The 19,758-nt window shown below is 54.6% G+C and overlaps 1 protein-coding gene across 1 annotated transcript in view; it reads left to right on the top strand.

Moving 5' to 3' along the window:
• Positions 1-12,813: 12,813 nt before the first annotated feature.
• Positions 12,814-19,758, top strand: part of LOC121144857 (DAB2 interacting protein) — a 160,345-nt gene continuing 153,400 nt past the window's right edge. Inside the window, exon 1 of the mRNA XM_040963445.1 lies at positions 12,814-13,163. Within this exon, the coding sequence (XP_040819379.1) occupies positions 13,124-13,163 (40 nt within the window). The 5' untranslated portion in view covers positions 12,814-13,123. The remainder of the gene's footprint in view (positions 13,164-19,758) is intronic.

The following is a 19,758-nucleotide window of genomic DNA, read 5'->3' as shown; positions in this document are numbered from 1 at the left end:
TTCTGCAGGCTGGTTCACTCCCCCAGATGGTTATAATGGCCAAAGCTGAGCCAACCCAAGGACTGGAGCTTCTTTCTGGTCACCCACATAGGTGCAGGAACCCAAAGACTTAGGCCATCCTCTGCTGTTTTCCGAGGCCATAAGCAGGGAACTGTATGGGAAATTGAATAGCCAGGATTCAAATCAGTACCCATATAGGTTGCTGGTGATGGAGGCAAAGGCTGAACCCACTATACCATGGTACCAGCCCCATTCCACAAATTTCTGGAAGTATACTCATTATTGTACAGGAATTGATAAGACCCATTCAAATAGTGGGAGCCAGATTTCTCAAGGTTAAAAGGAATATAGAAAACATAGAAGGAGGAAGATGAGAATGGACTCTGACGTGGTCCAGAGATTGTGTACAGGAACTGCGTTGTGAGCTCTGTTTTTGCATGTGGATAGATGGATGTGCAGGTGCGTGTATTCACACATGTATGTGCATGTGTCATCCCAGCCCTGAAAGACACACGTTCCAAGGGCAGTGGGCGCCCTCTCCTGGCCGGAGCGTGCTCTCTTAACGCCAGCCCTTGTGGAAGCACAGCAAGCCTCCCTGGGCAGCCGGCTGGTTCAGGGACAGGGACCATGCAAGATGAACCTGAAATACCGTGTTGTGCTAGACAGAGGGGCTGTAAGCAGAGAAGGTAGAGATTGCTAGAAAGAGCTCTGGCAGCCCAATCTGAACCAATCCCAGCATTGCTAATAACAAACGACAGCCCACTGAGTTAAACAGGATCCGTGAGTCCATATTCATATCTATAAAAGAGTGAATAAGCTGAAAGCTCAGGAAACACCTTGCAATTTACACATTGCAACTGCCCCTCTCTTACAAAAATTTTTGTTTATTATAAATGGGGGGGAAAGCGACTTTATAGTTGAAAAACCTAGCAGACATCATGTGAACCAAACTATCAGCAAAAGGGAAATAATCCATAATCCATGGGCCCAGAGCAATGGCTCGATTGGCTAAAACCTCCCCTTGCAAGCACCAGGATCCCACATGGGCACTGGTTCATGACCTGGCTGTTCCACTGCCCATCCAGCTCTCTGCTTGTGGCCTGGGAAAGCAATCGAGGACGGCCCAAAACCTTGGGACCCTGAACCCACTGGGGAGACCCAAAAGAAGCTCCTGGTGCCTAGTTTTGGACTGGCCCAGCTCCCGCTGTTTTGGCCATGTGGGAAGTGAACCAGCATGGGAGACCTGGAAGAAACTCCTGGCTCTTCCGGCTGTTGCAGCCATTGGGGAAATAAACCAGTGGGTATGAAATCTTTGTCTCTCCATCTCTCTGTAAATAAAGATAAATAAATCTTTAAGTCTGAGCTATCAGACATGATGATGTTCCTGAGATATGTGAGCGCTTACTAAATTTTCTGTATCTGCTTAGTTTAAAAAAAGTTTGTTTTTATTTGAAAGCAGATCTACAGAGAGAGGAGAGAGATGCTTCATCCCCTGGGTCACTCCCCGAATGGCAGCAGAAGCTGGGGTTAATCCATCCAAACCTGGAGCCATGAGCACTTGGGCCATTCCCAGCTGCTTTCCCAGGCACATTAGCAGGGAGCTGGACGAGAAGTGGAGCAGCCATTTCATGTTGATGATGGCCATATGGGGTGCCAGTGCTGCAGGCAGCAGCATAACCCACTACACCACAGCATTTTTGTTCTATATATATATATGTATTTTTTTAAGATTTATTTTATTTTATTTTTATTGGAAAGGCGGATATACAGAGAGGAGAGACAGAGAGGAAGATCCTCCGTCCAATGATTCACTCCCCAGGCGGCCGCAACGGCTGGGTCTCCCACGCGGGTGCAGGGTCCCAAGGCTTTGGGCTTTCCTAGGCCACAGGCAGGAGCTGGATGGGAAGTGTGGTTGCCGGGATTAGAACCAGTGCCCATATGGGATCCCGGGCGTGCAAGGTGAGGACCTTAACCACTGCGCCACCGTGCCAGGCCCTGTTTTATATATTTTAAAGCTACATGTTTGTAGCTTGATACACATTTAGAATTGCATCTGTTTGATAAATTGGGGGTGGGGGGAAGTTGAACTGTGAATAGCTCTCATTATTTTCAGTGCGGCTTCCCCTCCTCCACCCCCGGCTTGAAGTCTGTTTTTGCTGATAGTACTTTTAGTGAGCGTTCATGTTTGTTTGACCTAACTTTCCCATCCTTTTACTTTCCTCATTTCCACGTCCTTATATTAAATATGCCAATCTTACAACAAGCATATGATTGGATTTTTTTAAAAATCCAGTATGATAATGGCTGGCATCTCAATTGGAGTATTCAATCTGTTTCATGAGATGTAATTAGTGATGGACTTGGCTTTGGGTCACCCATCTGATGTTCTGTTACTGTTGGCTTTCTGTTTATATCACTTGTTCTCTGTTATGTTTCTTTTTTTTTTTTTCCCTGCCTTCTGCCAACATGGAATAATATGTTCAGTCCAAAAGAAAGAAAAGACATTAAGGTGAAACAGACACTTGACAGAAAAAAACAGAATTCCTCGGCAGCACACTCCTTGCGAAGGAATGAGCAAGGGTGGTGATTTGCAAGCAGGAGAAAATGGGTCCCAGATGGAAAGCTGGGGGAGACACAGGAAGAAGTGCCGGGCGCCGGAGAGCGAAAATATTTGGCCAATCTAAGCAAACAGTGTCTCTATAAAATAATAATAATTACGTCTTGCAGAGTTTGCAAAATACGAAGAATTCAATAGCAGATGTGGTAGATGACAACAGCATGCAAACCAGTGGAGGATGCTGCAAGGCCTTGGGCCCCTGCGCCCGGTGGGAGACCCAGAAGAAGCTCCTGGCTCCCAGTTTTGGACTGGCCCAGCTCCTACTGTTTCGTCCGTGTGGGAAGTGAACCAGCAGGTGGACAAGCTCTTTGTCTGTCTTTCTCTCTGTGTGTAAATCTGCCTTTCAAATAAAAATAAAAAGCAAATAAAAATAATAATAATAATAAAAATTCAAAAGTGAACTAGCAAGACAATAAATTTCAAAAATAGTCAAAATGTCCTTGAGTGAACAAGTGCTCCACCAGACTTATGCACCTTACACATATTAAATATTCATTTGTCTGCACTCTGCAGTTAATGCCAATAGATTTTTTAAAAATGAAGCAAATGGCGGAACTTTAAGTACATAGAATGAACTCTCATTTACAGATAGATATAAGATATAAACATTTTTTGTAGGAGAAAAATCCGAATTCTAGTTGCCAAAATGCAATCAGTGGTTGCCTAGGGGGTCAGGGCATGGAAGATTACAGCAAGGCTGTCCATTTCTGCCTTACATGGAATTTCTATGGGATTTGCATATTTTTTTCATTACGTGTTTTTTTCATTAACAAATCACAAACAGGCTGCACGCTATATTTCCACTGTGGGAAAAAAAATAGACTGTGAAGGCATGCCTCGCCGGCCGGAAGGCAACTGTCAGAGCGGGTTCCCGGAGGTCTCCCCGCCCCCCCGCACCCCACCACCCCCGTCGTGACCACCTCGCCCACACGGTGGCACTTTGTCTTCGGGTCCAAGGCGGCTTCTCCAGCATCCTGGCCCCAGCCTCTGGGGGCTGCTGACAGGAGGTGCAGTACAGTGCTGGCTTCCGGACACACATTTTAAAAACTTGTCAGGACTTGACAGGAGCACTTTTTTTTTTCTTTTTGGTGGTTTTTTAACGGGCAGGCAGTGGTTTGATTGACATTCGGATTGGAAGGAGTTTGGATTGATGATGAGTGTGTAGTTCATCCTTCAGGGCAGTGTCTGATGAAATCACCCTAAAAACCTCAGTCCTTACCCAGCCGTCCAAGGCCCCCCAGCTTCATGCACGCTCCCCTTTAGTCTTCCAGTGCCCTAACAGCAAACAGCAGAGACCAGCACAGTACGGCCCCGGCCAATGCACGCTCACCTTTTGGCTTTCATACAGCTCCTGATGGCTCTTGTGTCTCTAAATTGTTGGAAGGAAAAAAAAAAATCAAATGGAGAATATTATTTGATGACACTCAGAAATTATCAGCAGGCCTGGCATGTGCAGGTTAAGCCACTGCAAGTGACATCTGCATCCTATACGACTAGTGGCTACTCCACTTCCTGTCCAGCTCCCTGCTAACCCTCCTGGAAAGGCAGCAGAAGATAACCTAAATGCTTGGAGTCCTGCCGTCCATGTGGGAGACCCCGATGGGGTTCTGGCCTCCTGCTTTTGGCCTGGCCCAGCTCTGGTCATTGTCAGTCATTTGTGTAATGAACCAGCAGATGCAAGATTTCTCTCTGTCCCTCTCTTTGTGTAACTCTTTCAAGCAAACAAATAAACCTTAAAAAAAATTTTTTTTTTTTAAATTAAAATTCCGGGCCTGGCGCGATGGCACAGTGGTTAAGGTCCTCGCCTGCACGTACAGGATCCCATATGGGCGCCGGTTCTAATCCCGGCAGCCCCGCTTCCCTTCCAGCTCCCTGCTTGTGGCCTGGGAAAGCAGTCGAGGACGGCCCAAAGCTTTGGGACCCTGCACCCGAGTGGGAGACCCGGAAGAGGCTCCTGGCTTCGGACCGGCATAGTATCGGCCCATTGCGCTCACTTGGGGAGTGAGTCATCGGACGGAAGATCTTCCTCTCTGTCTCTCCTCTCTGTATATCCGCCTTTCCAATAAAAATAAAATAAATCTTTAAAAAAAATTAAATTAAAATTCCATTTTTAATCAACAAAGTCTTACTGGCACAAAGCCACGCCCTTTCATATGCATGCTGTTGGTGGCCTCCTTAAAGCTACAACCAGACTCAAATTGTTAAGAGAAATGACTCTCTGACCCTTTCTGGAAAACATCTGTCAACTTTGGATCTATAGCATCTTCTGTCCCCAACCAACTGGTCGACCCGACTATCTGGCTTTCTCTCTTGTGGGTGTATGTGCTGTGCTGGTTGGCCCTGGAGAACTGGCCAGTGAGCCCCACCCACGTCCAGGTGGACTGCTTATCGTGCTGACTGGTGCCCACACTCTGGGCCTCCCTCCCATGGCCCGTCCAAGCATGCCATCCCAGCGCCAAGACTCGCCCTGATTCGTTTCTGTGTCTCCAGCACTTGGCACGGTCCCCGGCTGGAGTTTGCTGAGTTGCACAGACCGCTGTCACTGCCGCGTCAGTTAAATGCTTCCAGGCTTCTTGAGGTTTCTCCTGACTCTCCACAAAGCCTGAAAACATGCCAAGATCCCCGGCTGGGGAGCCAGAGGAGGGGTAGATGGAGGAGGGAGGGGCGGGTAGTGTGGTGTGGGCTGGAGAGCAGCAGCAGCAGGGCCAGGGAGCTGAGCTCAGGTTGCGGTTCCCAGGATCGCAGGGGCTTCCCCAGGGACAGGCGCCCTCTGTGTGCCTACAGAGAGCCAGGCTCAGCCAATGTGGCTGCCCGAGGGAGGCTTCTGTGGGAGAGGAGTCCCCTAGCAGAAACGAGGCTGCTGTGGAGGAGGTGGTTACCCCAGGGAGGGTGCCCTGGATGTGATCTGATCACTTCCAGCTGGGCTTCTGTTGAGTGTTGGGTGGACCCTTGCCTTCCCTCCCCCCATCACCACCACCGCCAAGGCCCAGCTGTGGGGACTCAAGGCAGTGACAGAGGGCATCACCCCTGCTCTAGACCCTGCTCCCAGCATACCATCTCATGCCTGGCCAGACTCCTATTGGGCTGGCCATGCAACTCCTGGCCTCGCCAGGGCTTCCAGGAACATGAGGCAGAACCACAGGAGCCAGCAGCCACACTCTGCCCCAAGCCAGGTTCACTATGAAGTTGATGATTTCTGAAGACCCCAACTCCCACATCCCTTCCACCCAGCGCTGGAGCCCCCTAACTTCAGGCATTTGTCAGAGTGCCTCGTGCTTGTTCAGCCCAGCATTTGTGTAGCCCGTAGAGGCCACAGGGCGGTGTGGTGGTGTTCATCCTGGAACAGGTGCTGTGCGGCAGCTGTTGCCTTCCCAGCAATGCCATGGGGGGACTCAGACTTGTCACCGAATACAGCCCTTCCCCTGCCACTTCCTCACTGTGTGAAATGGATTACTCACTTCCTTCTCTGAGCCCTGTAGACTGATGTGGGATTCCCTGGCAGGACCCAGGGGCTAGCCAGGGCCCCAGCCAAGCATGCACATGAACCACTATCACCGGAGACAAGCCAGCTGTGCTGCGGCCTCTCCCTGACCTGGCGGACCTGCCTGGGGCCAGTTATCAGAAGGTCCCAAACCACAGGGTCAAGACCTCTTTTTTTTTTTTTTAAAGGTTTATTTGTTTTATTGGAAAGGTAGAGTTACAGAGAGAAGAAGAGAGAGAGAGAAATCTTTCACCCGCTGGTTCACTTCCCAAATGACCACAGGGCCATAGCTGAGCTGAGCTGAAGCTGGGAGCCAAGAGTTTCTTCTGTTCTATGACATAGGTGCAGAGTTCTAAGCGCTTAGGCCACCCTCCGCTGCTTTCTCAGGCCATGAGCAGGAAGCTGGATGGGAAGTGAAACAGGCAAGACTAGACCTGGTGCTCAAGCAGGATGCTGGTGCCACAAGTGAAAGATTTGCTTGCTATGCCACTGTGCCAGCTCCCAGGTTCAAGGCCTTTGAAGGAGCTGAGAAAGCAGAGCTTCACTTTTTCTTCATTTTTTTTTTAAACTAATTGCTTTTAAAGTTTATTTGTTTATTTTTACTGGGAAGTCAGATTTACAGAGGAAAGGAGAAGATCTTCCATTCACTGATTCACTCCCCAAGTGGCCACAACAGCTGGAGTTAAGCCAATCCGAAGCCAGGAGCCAGGAGCTTCTGCCAGGTCTCCCATGCAGGTGCAGGATCCCAAGGCTTTGGGCCGTCCTCGACTGCTTTCCCAGGCCACAAGCAGGGAGCTGGAAGGGAAGTGGAGCAGCCAGGGCAAGAACATAGTGCCCATATGAGACCCTGGCACATGCAAGGTGAGGACTTTAGCCTATAAGCTAATGCACCGGGCCCTGTGCTGTCAGTCTTCTTAAATACAGGCACTGGAGGGACAGGATGAGGAGCAGAGGCAAGGCTGGGGGCATCTCCTACCCCCTGGTCCTATCCCACCTCTGCTCTCTCCTCCTTTGCAAAAAAGGCACTGCTGCACCCAACTATGGGGACCCTCGAGGGCTTCTCATGGGGTAGACACAGGCTGGGATCTCAACCCTGCCACTTATCAGCATGCAGGCAGCTCAGGGGTCCGAGCTCTGAAAGGGGGCCCAGCAAATCGTCCTGGGAGATCGCTGGGTGTGGGGCATAGAGAGGGCTGGAGCCACCGGGCAGGTTCCTGAGTACCAGGCTCTCTGATCACCCTCTTTCCTTCCAGCTCCCGCTGAGAATGGAGGGCCCACGCTACCCAGAAAATCACCCAGACACATGGAAAGGGGTGGGCGTTGTGGCACAGCGCGTTTAGCTGCTGTTTGTGATGACAGAATCCCATGTCTGATGTGGGTTTGAGTCCCAGCTCCTCTGCTTCCAGGCCAGCTCCCTGCTAGTGCTCCTAGGAGGCAGCAGGTGGCAGCCCAAGTCTGGAGTCCCTACTCTGTAACATGGGAGAACTGAAAAGGGTTCCTGGCTCCTGGCTTCTCTCTGACCCAGCACTAGCCCTTGCGGGTGTTTGGGACTGATTCAGAGAACGGAAGATCTCTTTCTCTCTGTCATTGTACATTTCAAGTAGATGAAAATAAATTTGAAAATCTTTTTTTTTTTTAATGAAGGCATTAGAGAGACGCAGAGGGCAGCGCTCTCCTGGACAATCTGCTGGTGCTGTCAGGAGGTCCCCCGGGGTTGTGTCTTGCAAAGTGAGGCAGCAGGGATCACCGTGTCAGGCAGCAGTGTGGCCTTCCGCAGCCATTCAGCCGAGTCCGCTGCTCCGGCTGCTGAGGACACTGCAGGGCGCAGCCAGGATACAGGCATCCACCTGCAACATGACATGCCAAGTGCCAGAGAGAAAGCAGAACCAAGGCAGAAGCGGCTAGAGCCAACAGACAGGAGGTAGCCTTTCAAGGGGGTAGCATGGTACAAGCAATGGGGGCAGGGCCCCTCTCTCTCACTCAAATAAATAAAAACCCCGGAAAGAAAGAGGGAGAGAGAAGAGAAGCGATGGAGAGGGAATGGGGAGAGATGAGATGCAAGGTAGGTTGGGCAGGGCCTTGGCGGCTGGGCTAGGGGCTCTGGGCCCACCCCTGGTTCAGCTTCCGCCCTGAAGGCTGCCCTTAGTAACTCCTTACTTCTCCTAGCTGCTCTCCAAAGCCTGTCCTGACCCTCTGGTCACAGTCAAGGAAATTGAGGCTCCAGGAAGTGAAATCACTCGGCCAAGGTCGCCAGCAGTCAGTGGGAAGCTGGGATTTGGACCCCAAGCTCCAACCACTGTCAGCTCTGCCACCTGTCTGCCCCGGTGTAAACCAGCCAGGATGCACACAGCTGGCTAGCCATGCTCAAGCCACATGGGGCCTCACGAGCTGCCTCCTGGAGCAGCGGCGTGGGCTGAGGCAGGGCCCAACTTTGGGTGGGTCTCCACCCTGGCTCAGAAGCCCCAGGGTGTCCTCATGCTTTGGGGAGCAGGATTCAGGCATGGTGCAGAGCAGGAAAGCAGCTTGAAGGCACACACGTCCTGGGCTGCGGCTCTCTCCACGCCTCAGCACACATACAATGCCCTCTGCCCTTACTTCTCCAGTCTGCTCAGTGGGCTCCTATTCACCCAGTGCAGTCCAATGCAGTTTGCCCCTCCTGTGCAAAGCTCCCTTGGCTCTACGGCTTACCCTGCACACTGTCCTCTTCTAGCCCTTTCGTGCATGTCTGGCTTCCAGACGTGGTTCCAGCCCAGGCCGAGGCAGAGTAGATGGGTAGGACTATTGCAGTGCCATCTCCTGGCCAGCCTCTCCAGCCCCCCTTCCCAGCAGGGGAGGGGAGCTTCCCTCCTGCCGGGTCTCCTGCAGACAGAGGGGGTGGCAGAGAGGGGCAGCCACAGGGCAAAGCTACAGCGGCTCTGTCCTCATAGCTGTGCCCAGCTCTGACCCCACAGCCAGAAATGGCCTCCGAGTCACCTCCTGTCTGCGTGTGCGTAGGTAACGTGGCCTGACCACAGTGAAGCTGCCATGCTGGGCCCCACGCACCTTCCCAGCCTCCCCTGGCTCCATGGATGGAACCCCCGAGCTGTGTGCACCTCTGCCTTCTCCTTTCCCCCACACCTGGCTGTTTCACCGCACCTGACATCCTCACAACGGCCTGAACCCATCTCTCCTTCTTCTACCTGCAGCTCGCATTTCCCAGCCTACCATACGGGCCCACCTGGCCTCCTTAGCTCCGCCTCTGGCCCCTCTTTCCACACACAGCCATCAGGGACCCCTTCAACTGCAATGGCTCACACATACTCCCCTGGCCCACAAGGTCCCTCGTGACCTTCCTCTTTTTTTTTTTTTTTTTCTTTTAACAGTTCTCTTATTTACTTAAAAGGCAGAGTTAGAAAGAGCAGGAGAGGTTTTCCCTCTGCCAATTCACTCCCCAGATGCCTGCAACCATGATTCTAACCAGGGCTCATATGGGATGGCAAAGCTGCAGACAGCTGCTTAAACCACTCCACCACATTACTGGCCCCAACCTTCTCTCTCCTCTCAGAGTCTCCTCCCTCCCCTCGGCTCAGCCCCAGCTCCACTGGCCCTGTTCTCCAATGCTCTGCCCGCATCCAGAGATGTTAGGTTCCCAAAGCTGGCAGAGCTGGCTCCTCCTTGCCAGCCGGTTACTGCTCAGAAGTTACTCCTCTGTCACATGACCTAAATTTCATTCTCAGAAGAGCACACCTTCCCACCTGCCAGCGGACGCATCTCTGCCCAACTAGAGTGTAAATCCGCAGGAGTGGGGACATAGCCATCACAGGCTCTGCCTCTGACCCAGCTGGAACAGAAATCAATTCTGGTTAGCTAACAGGGAATGAATAAAAGAACCAGGCGGGGCTAGACTCTCCTTTGCTGCCACACGGGGAATGCCCAAACGCAGGTGCTCTTGGGCTTGGCCATTTCACATGCTGGGCTCTTCCTGCTGGACAGAATTCAACAGAGGAGCATGCAAGATACTTTCCGAGTGCCACATCGCTTGTCATCCATTATAACCTGTATGGAGCCGCCTCGCTGTCCATCCATTGCTAGGGGATTGGCTGCGACTGGGTGTGGCACCAAAGCGGGGCAGCCACTCACTACGAGGGGATGGGTCTGTTTGCACGGCATGTCGCTGAGGGGGTGCAGCAGAGCCTGGCGCCTGGCACTAAGCACACATTCAGTATAGATGACTCTCCACAGGCGAGGCACACTGGTCCTATGTCAACAGCACTAATTCACAACAAGACAGAGAGGGACAGGGAGGGTGGGAACTGTTCCTTAATCCAGCTCTGTACTCTGTTTCATGAAAGCAGGACTGGGGATAGAAAGAGCCTCCTGTGCCCGCAGGTACAACCAGTCCCAGGGCTCAGGGCCCCACTCCCTGCTCCCCGCAGGTTCAGGGGGGCCCAGCTATATGTGAGTTGCATGTTGAGCCTCACTGTGAGATTTCCTAAGTTTCTTCTTTCTGTGCCTCAGCTTGTGCATCTGTAAAATGGGCCTGTGTCCTCCCCTCACTTCCCTCAGTAGTCTGTGGGGGGAGGGGTGGTGAGATAAATTTTTTGCATAAGAATGCTTCCTTACTCTTGACTGCATGCTGAAGACATATCCAGGCCTTCCCCAATGTGCTGGGACAGCTCAGTCACTCCCCCTGCTGGTCAGTGGCAGAGCCAGGGTCTAAATACCCCCAGGGTTGGGAGACCTATTTTAGCACTATTTTCGTATTCATCACATGTGTGTAAATGGGTCCCCAGAGCCCTGCAGTCCTGAAAGACCAGGGAGAGCGGGAGCTGACCTCTCCCTGGCTTGGTGCTCCGAGGGTCTCTCTCCTCCCTTCTGTCTGCGCCATGACTAAGGGCAGTTCAGGAGCCTGGGGCTGCAGTTGGCCAGGGAAGAGCTGAGCCTCCCTGTAATTAAGGCAGCGGGCAGCAGGAGGGCTGGAAGCTCTGTCATCTGAGGTAGCAGAGGGGAGGAAGGGGCTGAAGGAGCCTCCCCAGGGCTGGGCCAACCACGTCAGCAGCCACTTGCCCCTTCAGGAGCAGCTGGGCACGGCAGGCGGTTTGAAGGGACCCAGCAGGTACCTCTGACCCTGCCATGCCCCTTCTTGACCCAGACCCTCCTGCTTTGCCCCATCACCCCCTTAGTGGTGCCCCCTCAGCAAGGCTCATGCTTGATGATCCAGCAACAACCCGTGGGAGCCCTTCTGCTCTCGGCACAGTGGGTGAAGCAAGCCTGGGAGGGGCTGCTCGCAGGAGCACCAGGTCATTCTCCTGGACAGCCAGCACTGGGGCTCCAGGCTGCCCCCTGTAACCAGATACACACACTCCCAGGCTAGCCCTCTGGCTTCGGTCCTTCTGTCCATCAGCTCCGGCCTCCCCAACCTGCAGCCTCTTGCCTTTTGTTGCTCAGCATCTAGCCTGTACCTTCTCATCGCCTGGCAAGCCCTGCCCTCCCCCTAGCTTAACCCAGTCGAATTCTCTCTGCTGCCTCCTCACCCAGGCAGCCTTCTTTGATTGAGCTCAAATGAAGCTGTCTTTCTCCCTTTAGCCCTGCCCTGCCCCCGTCACCACTGTCAGGTGGGCTTATGGCAGAGGGAGACAACAGAAGGAATTACTGTATCCTATTCCTTTCCCCACACCCCTAGCACCACAGCAGTGACCTCCCTGGGGCCCAGGGGTGCCCTGGATAGGTCCCTGGGGTCTTCCAGACAGCAGTGGCCTGGTGCATGAAGTTGGGGTACCAGGAGGGTCTTGGGAAGGGCTCTCTGTGGATGATGTAAGGTCGGTGGGGAATCCTCAGGGACACAGCCCACCTTCACCAGGTACTCAGCACCTGGAGCCCAGCGTGGCCACAGCTGCCCCCACCCAGACCTCGTGCCCCTCTGGCCCGGTGACGTCACATCCTCCCTGGTCCAGACCTGCCCGTTTTTCTGCCCCCTTTTACAGGGTGGCCTGAGGGACCTTTCCAACTCAACGATGTCAAACTTTGGGCCACCCCAGAGTAGGATCTGGGCCTGCCCTTAATAGGCCCTGCCGGACCTGTTCCCCAGTCTCATCTTCCACCAGCCCCCTCACCCATCAGCTGGGCTCTAAGCTTGTGCAACTCAGTGGGGAGGGAGGAGATAGAGAATATACCCCAAGCCCTCTCAACGGCAGGCAGCCATACAGGTTGCCCCTTCCTCCTTCCCCTGGCTAACTCCTTCTCATTCTTTAGGCCTCCAGCTTGGGTGCCTATTCCTCCAGGAAGCCTTCCAGATTGCCTCTCCCATCCAGGTGAGGTGACCTTCTCCCTTGGGCTCACGTCGGGCTCGCCCCTCACCCATGGACCTTGCCCGAGCCCTGCTCCCTAACACGGACCCAGCACTGGACACGACGTCTGGCAATGTGGACCGAAGGCTCAAAGCATACTGAGAGCCTGAGTGGATGGCTGCATGAGTCAGTGGCTGCACCCCCACGCTGCAGGAAATGCCTGGAGAACAGATTTGAGTGGGAGGTTCCGGCAGGGCCCGGGAGAAGCCCCTGGGGTTCGGGGCTCTGGGTGGTGAGCAGTGTGGACGCTCCAATCTCCTACTGCGGCAGGGTCATCCCCACCCTCCCCCAGGCCCTCCCCCCTCCCCAAGGTCCCCCGGAGCCAGCTTCCAGATGAGAGCCGGGTGTCAACCTCACCTCTCGGCTCTCCCATCGGCACAGGCCGGCCAGATCTCTGCAGCCAGCATCGCGGCGGGCAGCCGGGCCAAGCGGCTCGGGCGTCTTCCTATTTTAGACATCTCGCTGCCTCGGTCCCTTCTAATGTTTCCAGGCTGGCTGTGGGGGGAGGAGAAAGAGGTGACTGCTACTTTAAATGTACTGTATGAAGGCAAGGGCTGGAAAGGGGCCTGCCTGCCGCAGTACCCAGTCATCTAGTTGGAAAAGCCGCCAGATGGAATACAAAAGGAGAAATGCAGCCGCTCATGGAGACAGCCTCGGTTCATAAATCAGGTGGGGCCGGGGGCTGGGGGCCCGCACGCCATGGAGCCCGACTCCCTCGCCGACCAAGACGACTCCTGCGGTAAGCCTGTGTCCGGACCTTCTCCGTTACCGAAATCTGAGTGGGGGGTGGGGGGTGAGGAGAGCAGGCAGGGCTTTGGGAGGTGGTGTCACTGTCTGGTCTTAGATGGGGGCTGCAGGGTACGGGGCTGCAGGGGTGGCTTGCTGGGATCTTAGGCAAACCCCCTGGACTCCAGGCACTGAAGCGTGGAGGCCAGAGAGAGTTTCTAAGCTGCTTTGGAGCGCGAAGAAGAAGCAGGAAGTTTCTGTCGCTCCTGCTGGGTCTCTCTTGCTCGCTCACTTGCTCTCCCCCCCACCCCCCAACCGCCTCTCCGTGCTGATCCTGAAAATACAGACGGAGCAGTAAGAGAAAAATGCTCTGTGATTAAGGCCCGGACCTGCATTGAAAGCACTGCCTGGGGTCACAGGGCCCCCATTCCCCTGGAGGCAGCCACCAGGGCAGCTGGCCCTGCCCAGGTCACAGGGAGCCCTGCTGGGGAAAAGTTGCTCCCGGCAGAACTCACAGGCTCTGGATCAAGAAGCAGATGGCTCCTCTGTGCCAGCTCCTACAAGCTTGGGGCTCCACGCCTGTGGGCTACCAAGTGCCCCCAACTGCCCTTCTGCCAGGCTGCCCCCAGCAATGGGCCAACCAGGAGGCAGAAGGGCAGGAGTGCGGCTGAGGGGACTCAGGCTGGCTGGGGTGGGCACCAGGTTTGGGGGTTCAACTGGGAGAGAGGGCTACATGGCCTGAGAGGGTGGTAGCAGAGGGACAAACTCGCCCCTCATTGGGTTAGTCTTGCAGGGGCTAGGATCCTCCTGCAGGACCTTGACCCCCACTTAGAAAACTAAGTCCTACCCCATTTGCCTACACCCACCCCAGCCAGGCCTGGCTGCCTAGCATAGGTTCAAGGCCAAATTTCCTTCCTGCTGCAGGGGCTCAGCCCTTTTCCAGGAGAAGGGGCCTTTCGCCATGTTTAGAGTTGAAGCCCACAGGAGGGATTTGGTGAAATGTGGCTGGTGGCATTGGCATCTCCAGGCAGGCAGCTGGTTGGTCCCTGCCCCCCAAGTGAACCCTACTTGCCACACTGGGTGTCATGGTTGTGAATGAGGCTTAGGATCTTCACTTACAGTTGCTCAGGGTTTGGGGACTGGAAGGAGGTAAGGAAAGAGAGAGGGAGCCTTGAACTGCAAAGAGCTCCCTGCCTGGAGCAGAGACCAATGACCCCAGACTGGAACAGAATAAACAGCTCCTTAGGGTACCTAGGGCAGACCATCGAGGTCATGGGGCTAGGTTGCCTGCCTGCAGAGCTGTCCACTGGAAGCCTGGCGTACAGATGGGCACGGGCCCACCTGGACGCTGCTCCAAGCAGGTGCTTTCCCTTGGATTGGTGGCAGCAAGAAAACTTAAAATCCCTCAGTTCTCCACCTACGCCCCAGCTGGAGATGCCTCAGCTCAGAGCTGCTGTCCTGCAGACCTGCTTTGCTATGAGCTGTTCCCCGTGGGGTGCGGGGGGCAAGACTGGGGCCCGCTCTGTACACTGAGGGCTCCCACCCTGATGGCAGGTTCCCCCCATGCGCAGCCACCTTTTATGCTGCCAGTTCCCTGGAAGCTGCTCTGGCCATGAAGTGACTGGGAAATGAAGGAAAGAGGCAGTGGGACATGTAGTGGTGGTGGTGGTGGGGGGTGTTAGGGAGCAGACAGGAAGGGGGTGGGGCCTAGGATCCCCTGGGAGCCATCCCAACCCAGCTGGAGAGGATCTGGCTGCTCCCAGCCAGCCAGCCTGCATCCAAAACGCCGAAGCAGGCCTGCGTCCCAGCCAAAGCAGAAGGAAAACTGCCCTAGGAGAGTCGCTTCCTTTCTCTGGGCCCTGCGTGTGTCTTCATTCAGTCATTCAACAAACACTTTGATCCCAGGTAGAGCTAAAGAACCCCAAGAACAAGCCACACTCCATGACAGCCCAGGGCTCATTTAGGACAGAGGTGAGTGGTTCAAAGGGAAAATGCAAGGTGCTATGAATTTCTGAGTCCACACTCGGGGTCCAGGAAGGTTCCCTGGAGGCAGGGATCCTCTCTGGGTCAGCTCGGGCCGTCTAGACTGGGTGGCTTCAGCAGCAGAAATTAGAGCAGAAACAATGTTCTCCCAGTCTCGGAGGCTCCAAGTCCACGATCAACGCTCTGGCCACTCTGGTTTCTGCTGAGCTCTGGTCTCCTGGCTTGCAGATGGCCGCCTTCTCGCTGTCCTCACGTGGCCTTCCTTGGGTGCGCACACGTGGGACAGAGATGGCTAGAGGGAAAGGCAGGGGAGCGTGCCTACTCTGCTGTCTCTGCTCGTGTGGACACCTCAGCCTCTGGGAACCATGCCTGCTCTCCCCAGGGCCTAGAGCTTCAACATGCAGATCTGGGTGGGACGGGGTGGGAAAGGTGCAGACACTGCACTTGGTTTCCTCTCCTGGAACGCACCTCCCCCTCCCCGCAGATGACCACATCAAAGTCTGGTTCCCTTCCCCATGTGGCCTCGTCCCTTCCTTCTCCCTCCCCAGATGACAGCCACCCTGGTCTGACCCTCCTCACACTCCCTGAACTGTTCTCACCTCCTGGCCTTTCCAGGTGCCTACGATGCTCTTCCTCGCACCCTCCTTGAGCTAAGGCCGCCTCCTCCAGGAAGCCTAGGCCACATTCCTCCGGCCTGTCACATGAGCTCCTTGTCTTTCTCTTTCTTTCCTCTTTACGTGCCGTGTGCTTGTCTGCATCACTGCATGCTTATGTTTCAGCTCTGGATTTCCCACTAAGCTCCTTGTACCCCCAGGACAGCCTGGTATGAAGCAAACGTCCAACAAATGTTTCTCTCTCTCCCATTTTCTCTACATTTTTTTTTTTTTTTTTTGAGAGAGAGAGAGAAAGGGAGAGAGATCCACGCCCCAAATGCCTGCAGTGGTTGGAGTTGGGCGGGGCTAAAGCTGAAAACCACAAATGCCATCCTGCTCTTCCATGGGCAGGGCAAGGACGGGGCTACTTGAGTCGCACCTGTTGCCTCCCAGGGTGTGCGTTAACAAGAAGCTGGAGTCAGGAGCTGGAGGAGCTCAAGATCTAGTGTGGAGTGTTGAGGTCTTAACCAGCATCTTCCCGGCCACCCCTCAAGTGCTCGCTGGGTGAGTGTCAGCCCAGACCACGAAGGGAGGAAGGGCACCGGCTAGGGTAGGGGAGTGGCAGGGAGGAGACCAAGGCAGAGGACATGAGAGGGTAAGAAACTGGAGGTAGAGACCTCACCCTGCAGCACCTTCTCTCTCTAAGCTCCTAGGATGCATCCACTTTGAGTCCACAAATGCCTTCCTCTTGGAGTTTTCCTGTTACCGGGTCCCCACAACCACCGAGGGGGAGAGGCAACTGTGTTCTTCAACAGTAAGAGCCACTGGAAGCAGTCTAATTGAGCATTTCGTTTATTGCAATGCAAGCACAAGCTTATATAGACTAAGAAAAGGGAAGGGAAGGTGGCATCTCCCAACAGCCCTCCCACCCAGCAATGGCACTGTAATTATCTAGAAGGCATGTTTATCTTTTTAAAAACTCCAATCACGCCATGGGTCACATACAATAGTCACAGCTGGCAGGTAGGCTGTGGGTCATGTATACAATGTAGGCTGGCAGGTAACATGGGCTGCACCTGACCTGGGAAGGTGCTCAGTGCACATTCATTGGATGGATGGGTGGATGGATGGATGCATGGGTAGATGAGTGGTGAATAAATGGCCCCAGCTGGATCTTGCCCTCACCTGTCTCTGCACCCTCAGGCATTCTCCCTCACTCTGGGCTACAGCTGAAGGTGCTTGCTAGACTCCATTTCCCCCATATGTTCTAGCTCTGATCATCTAAGATACCAGAACTCAGCTCTGGACATCTGTCTTGTGTGTGGTCGGAGTCTGAGCACAGCTGCCTGTGTCTCCGGGTGGCCCAGACCAAGACCCTACTCCTTGCTCAGCCTCAGCTTGTTCCTCTGACAATAGGGTAGACTCAGCCCTGCCCTGCCTGTTCCCTGGCTCTTCCTGGAGCTCCTGAAGCATGGCCTGGAGAGCTGCAGGGATGCTGGGGAGCCTGTGGTTGACATGGGGGTGCTAGGCTAGGACAGCTGGGCAGATGGCTAGAATAGGCACCCTGAAAGGAGCCAGATGCTTTGAAGTCCAGGAACTTTTGTTTTCCTCCTGCTGAAAAACAGCAAAAGCTGTAACAGCCCCTAGTGGGTATCCTATGCTTGTGAGTGTTTCATTTTTAGATTATGTTTGTTTTTTAATTAGAAAGGCAGATCAGCCTTATATAGAGAAGGACAGAAAGAAAGAAAGAACTTTTATCTGCTGATTCACTCCCCAAATTGCTGCAAGGGCAACAATTGAGCTGATCTAAAGCCGAAGCCAGGAGTTTCTTCTGTGTCTCCCATGTGGGTGCAGGGTCCCAAGGTTTTGGGCCATCTTCAATTGCTTTCCCAGGCCACAAGCAGGGAGCTGGATTGGAAGCGGAGCAGTTGGGACATGATCCCATGTCTGATCCCAGCACGTGCAAAGTGAGGATTTAGCCATTGAATCATTGCACCAGGCCCCGTGAAGGTGGCTTTATAAACCTCCCAGGGCTGCAGGGTCAGTGACCAGTGCCAGGTGTGGAGCACCTGCTCCTCACCAGGATTCGTGAAAGGACCTTGAGGTGCAGTGTCCACTTACATCCTCATGAGGAGCCCCATGTGATGCTCACGGACCCATTTTCTGCAGGAGGAAACTGAGACTTGGGGAAGCAAGGGGATTGATGCAGGTCACACACAAGGACAGTGATCCATGCCTGGAATACCCCAGCTAAGAAGCCTACGATTGGTCACGATGCTGCTGCACAAGCTGTCGCTTCGGGGCCCTTCCACAGCCCCACCCACCAGGGAGAATAACTGCCAGCTCAGCTGGGGACAGCCATAATGGGAGAGGGCTGTCGGGGCCTACTGTCCCCATTCCTGGTCACCTCCTCCAAGAGGAGGAGGCTGAAGAACCTGGCAGTTGGTGTTGATGGGCAATATGATAGCTCATGCCTGTATCACCCCCACCCACTGTTCATCATCTCCCTGTTCCCTTCTCACACTAGTGGTGAGGAGACGAAGGCCCAGAGAGATTGAGCCACTGGCCCACAGCCACACAGTTAATGAAGAGTCAAGCCCAGAGCCAAGCAGGTTGGTCCCTTTAAGGAGCCTGTGCTCTGAACCAGGACCCTCTATGAGCATCCCCCATCCCAGCTTGACCACTGGCCTACTCAATCTGCCGTACAAAGGTGTGGGCTCCCATCAGCTTCCCATCATGACAAGGCGAGGACACTAGCCTGTCCTCATGCAAAGCTGAAGATGCAGAGAAGCTGCTCTCCCTGTGTGCCCCACTTCACAAAAGAGGTGGAGAGGGCACAGAGGTCACGGTGGAGTCCCGCCAAGGAGGGCCTGCTGTGCTCTCTGTGGCCTTTTCCCAAGGGAAGGAGCGATCCCATTGCTCAGATGCTACAATTGAGGCTGAGAAGGGTCCCAGGCCACACAGCTAGTGGAGGTTGCTTGTACTTCAAATCCAGGACATCCTCAGGCTGGGGGATGCTGTGGTAGGGGTGGGGGAAAGGGAAGAGGCAGGAGCCTCTGTGGCTTCTCAGTGCGTCAGGGCCGCTACCTTTCCTAGGCTCGCTGCTTCCTCCTGCCACCTCCCCCAGGAAGCCAGCCTGGAGCAGCCCAGACCCTGCTGGCAGCCGTGGCTCATCCCAAGCCTAAGGTTTCTCATGGGCTAAGCCCTAGAATTCTGCGGTGTGGCAGCCAGTTCCATCATGGTCCAGCACAGGCAGACAGAAATAGGGCTAGGGACCGGAGCCCCCTACCCTGCCCCGTATAGAGCTGGGGTTCCCGTGGGCTCAGCTGGGGAGAATGAGGCCCAGGGCCAAGGAGGTTTGGGTCAGGCCAGCGAAGCAGGCAAGGCAGCTGCAGAGAGGGGTGCAGGAACTCCTGTCCAATCCAGAGCCCATATGCTCAGGAGGCCGACGCCACAATCCCAGGCTGGGTGCTGCAGCCACTGACCTACATTCCCCAAGCGCCTCAAAGCCCACAGGGGCAGATCCATGTGCAGAGCAGCCCCTGCGTGGCTCTCAGCCTCACAGGCCACGGCTGTCAAAGCCTGAGTGCAAGCATGGTGCAGGGGAATCCCACATACCAGTCCTGTGTTCCACCCCCCTCCCCCCCCGCCAAAATGGCCTCCCACAGCCAGCCTTTACTGAAGGCAGATACTAAGCCATGGGGAGGAGAGAGGGGAACAGCTGTTAGTGTTACTGGGGGTGGGGGGCAGTGACCTCAAATTGGGCCAGGAGAATGGAGCAGCAGTCCTCTGAGATGCCCCACCAGGCCCCCTTCCCTCCATCAAGGCCCTTCCTTCTGTCCTTCCAGGCACCTGAGTGTCCCTCATGCTGTCCTCTGTGCTTCAGGCCTAGGCCCACTTCGCTTCCCCCATCCTGCTTCCCCACTGCCTGTGCACACAGTCCCCAACACCATCACTCCCTCTCCTCCTCCAGCCAGCCCCCAGACAGCTCTGTTCCTCCAAGCCACCATGGGGCCTGATGGAGAGAACCAG

The sequence above is a fragment of the Ochotona curzoniae genome, unplaced genomic scaffold (assembly GCF_017591425.1).
Source record: "Ochotona curzoniae isolate NIBS_2020 unplaced genomic scaffold, NIBS_Ocur_1.0 scaffold_3208, whole genome shotgun sequence".
Taxonomy (NCBI): domain Eukaryota; kingdom Metazoa; phylum Chordata; class Mammalia; order Lagomorpha; family Ochotonidae; genus Ochotona; species Ochotona curzoniae.
The sequence above is the reverse complement of the archived record's forward strand: the minus strand, read 5'-3'. Positions and strand labels throughout refer to the sequence as shown.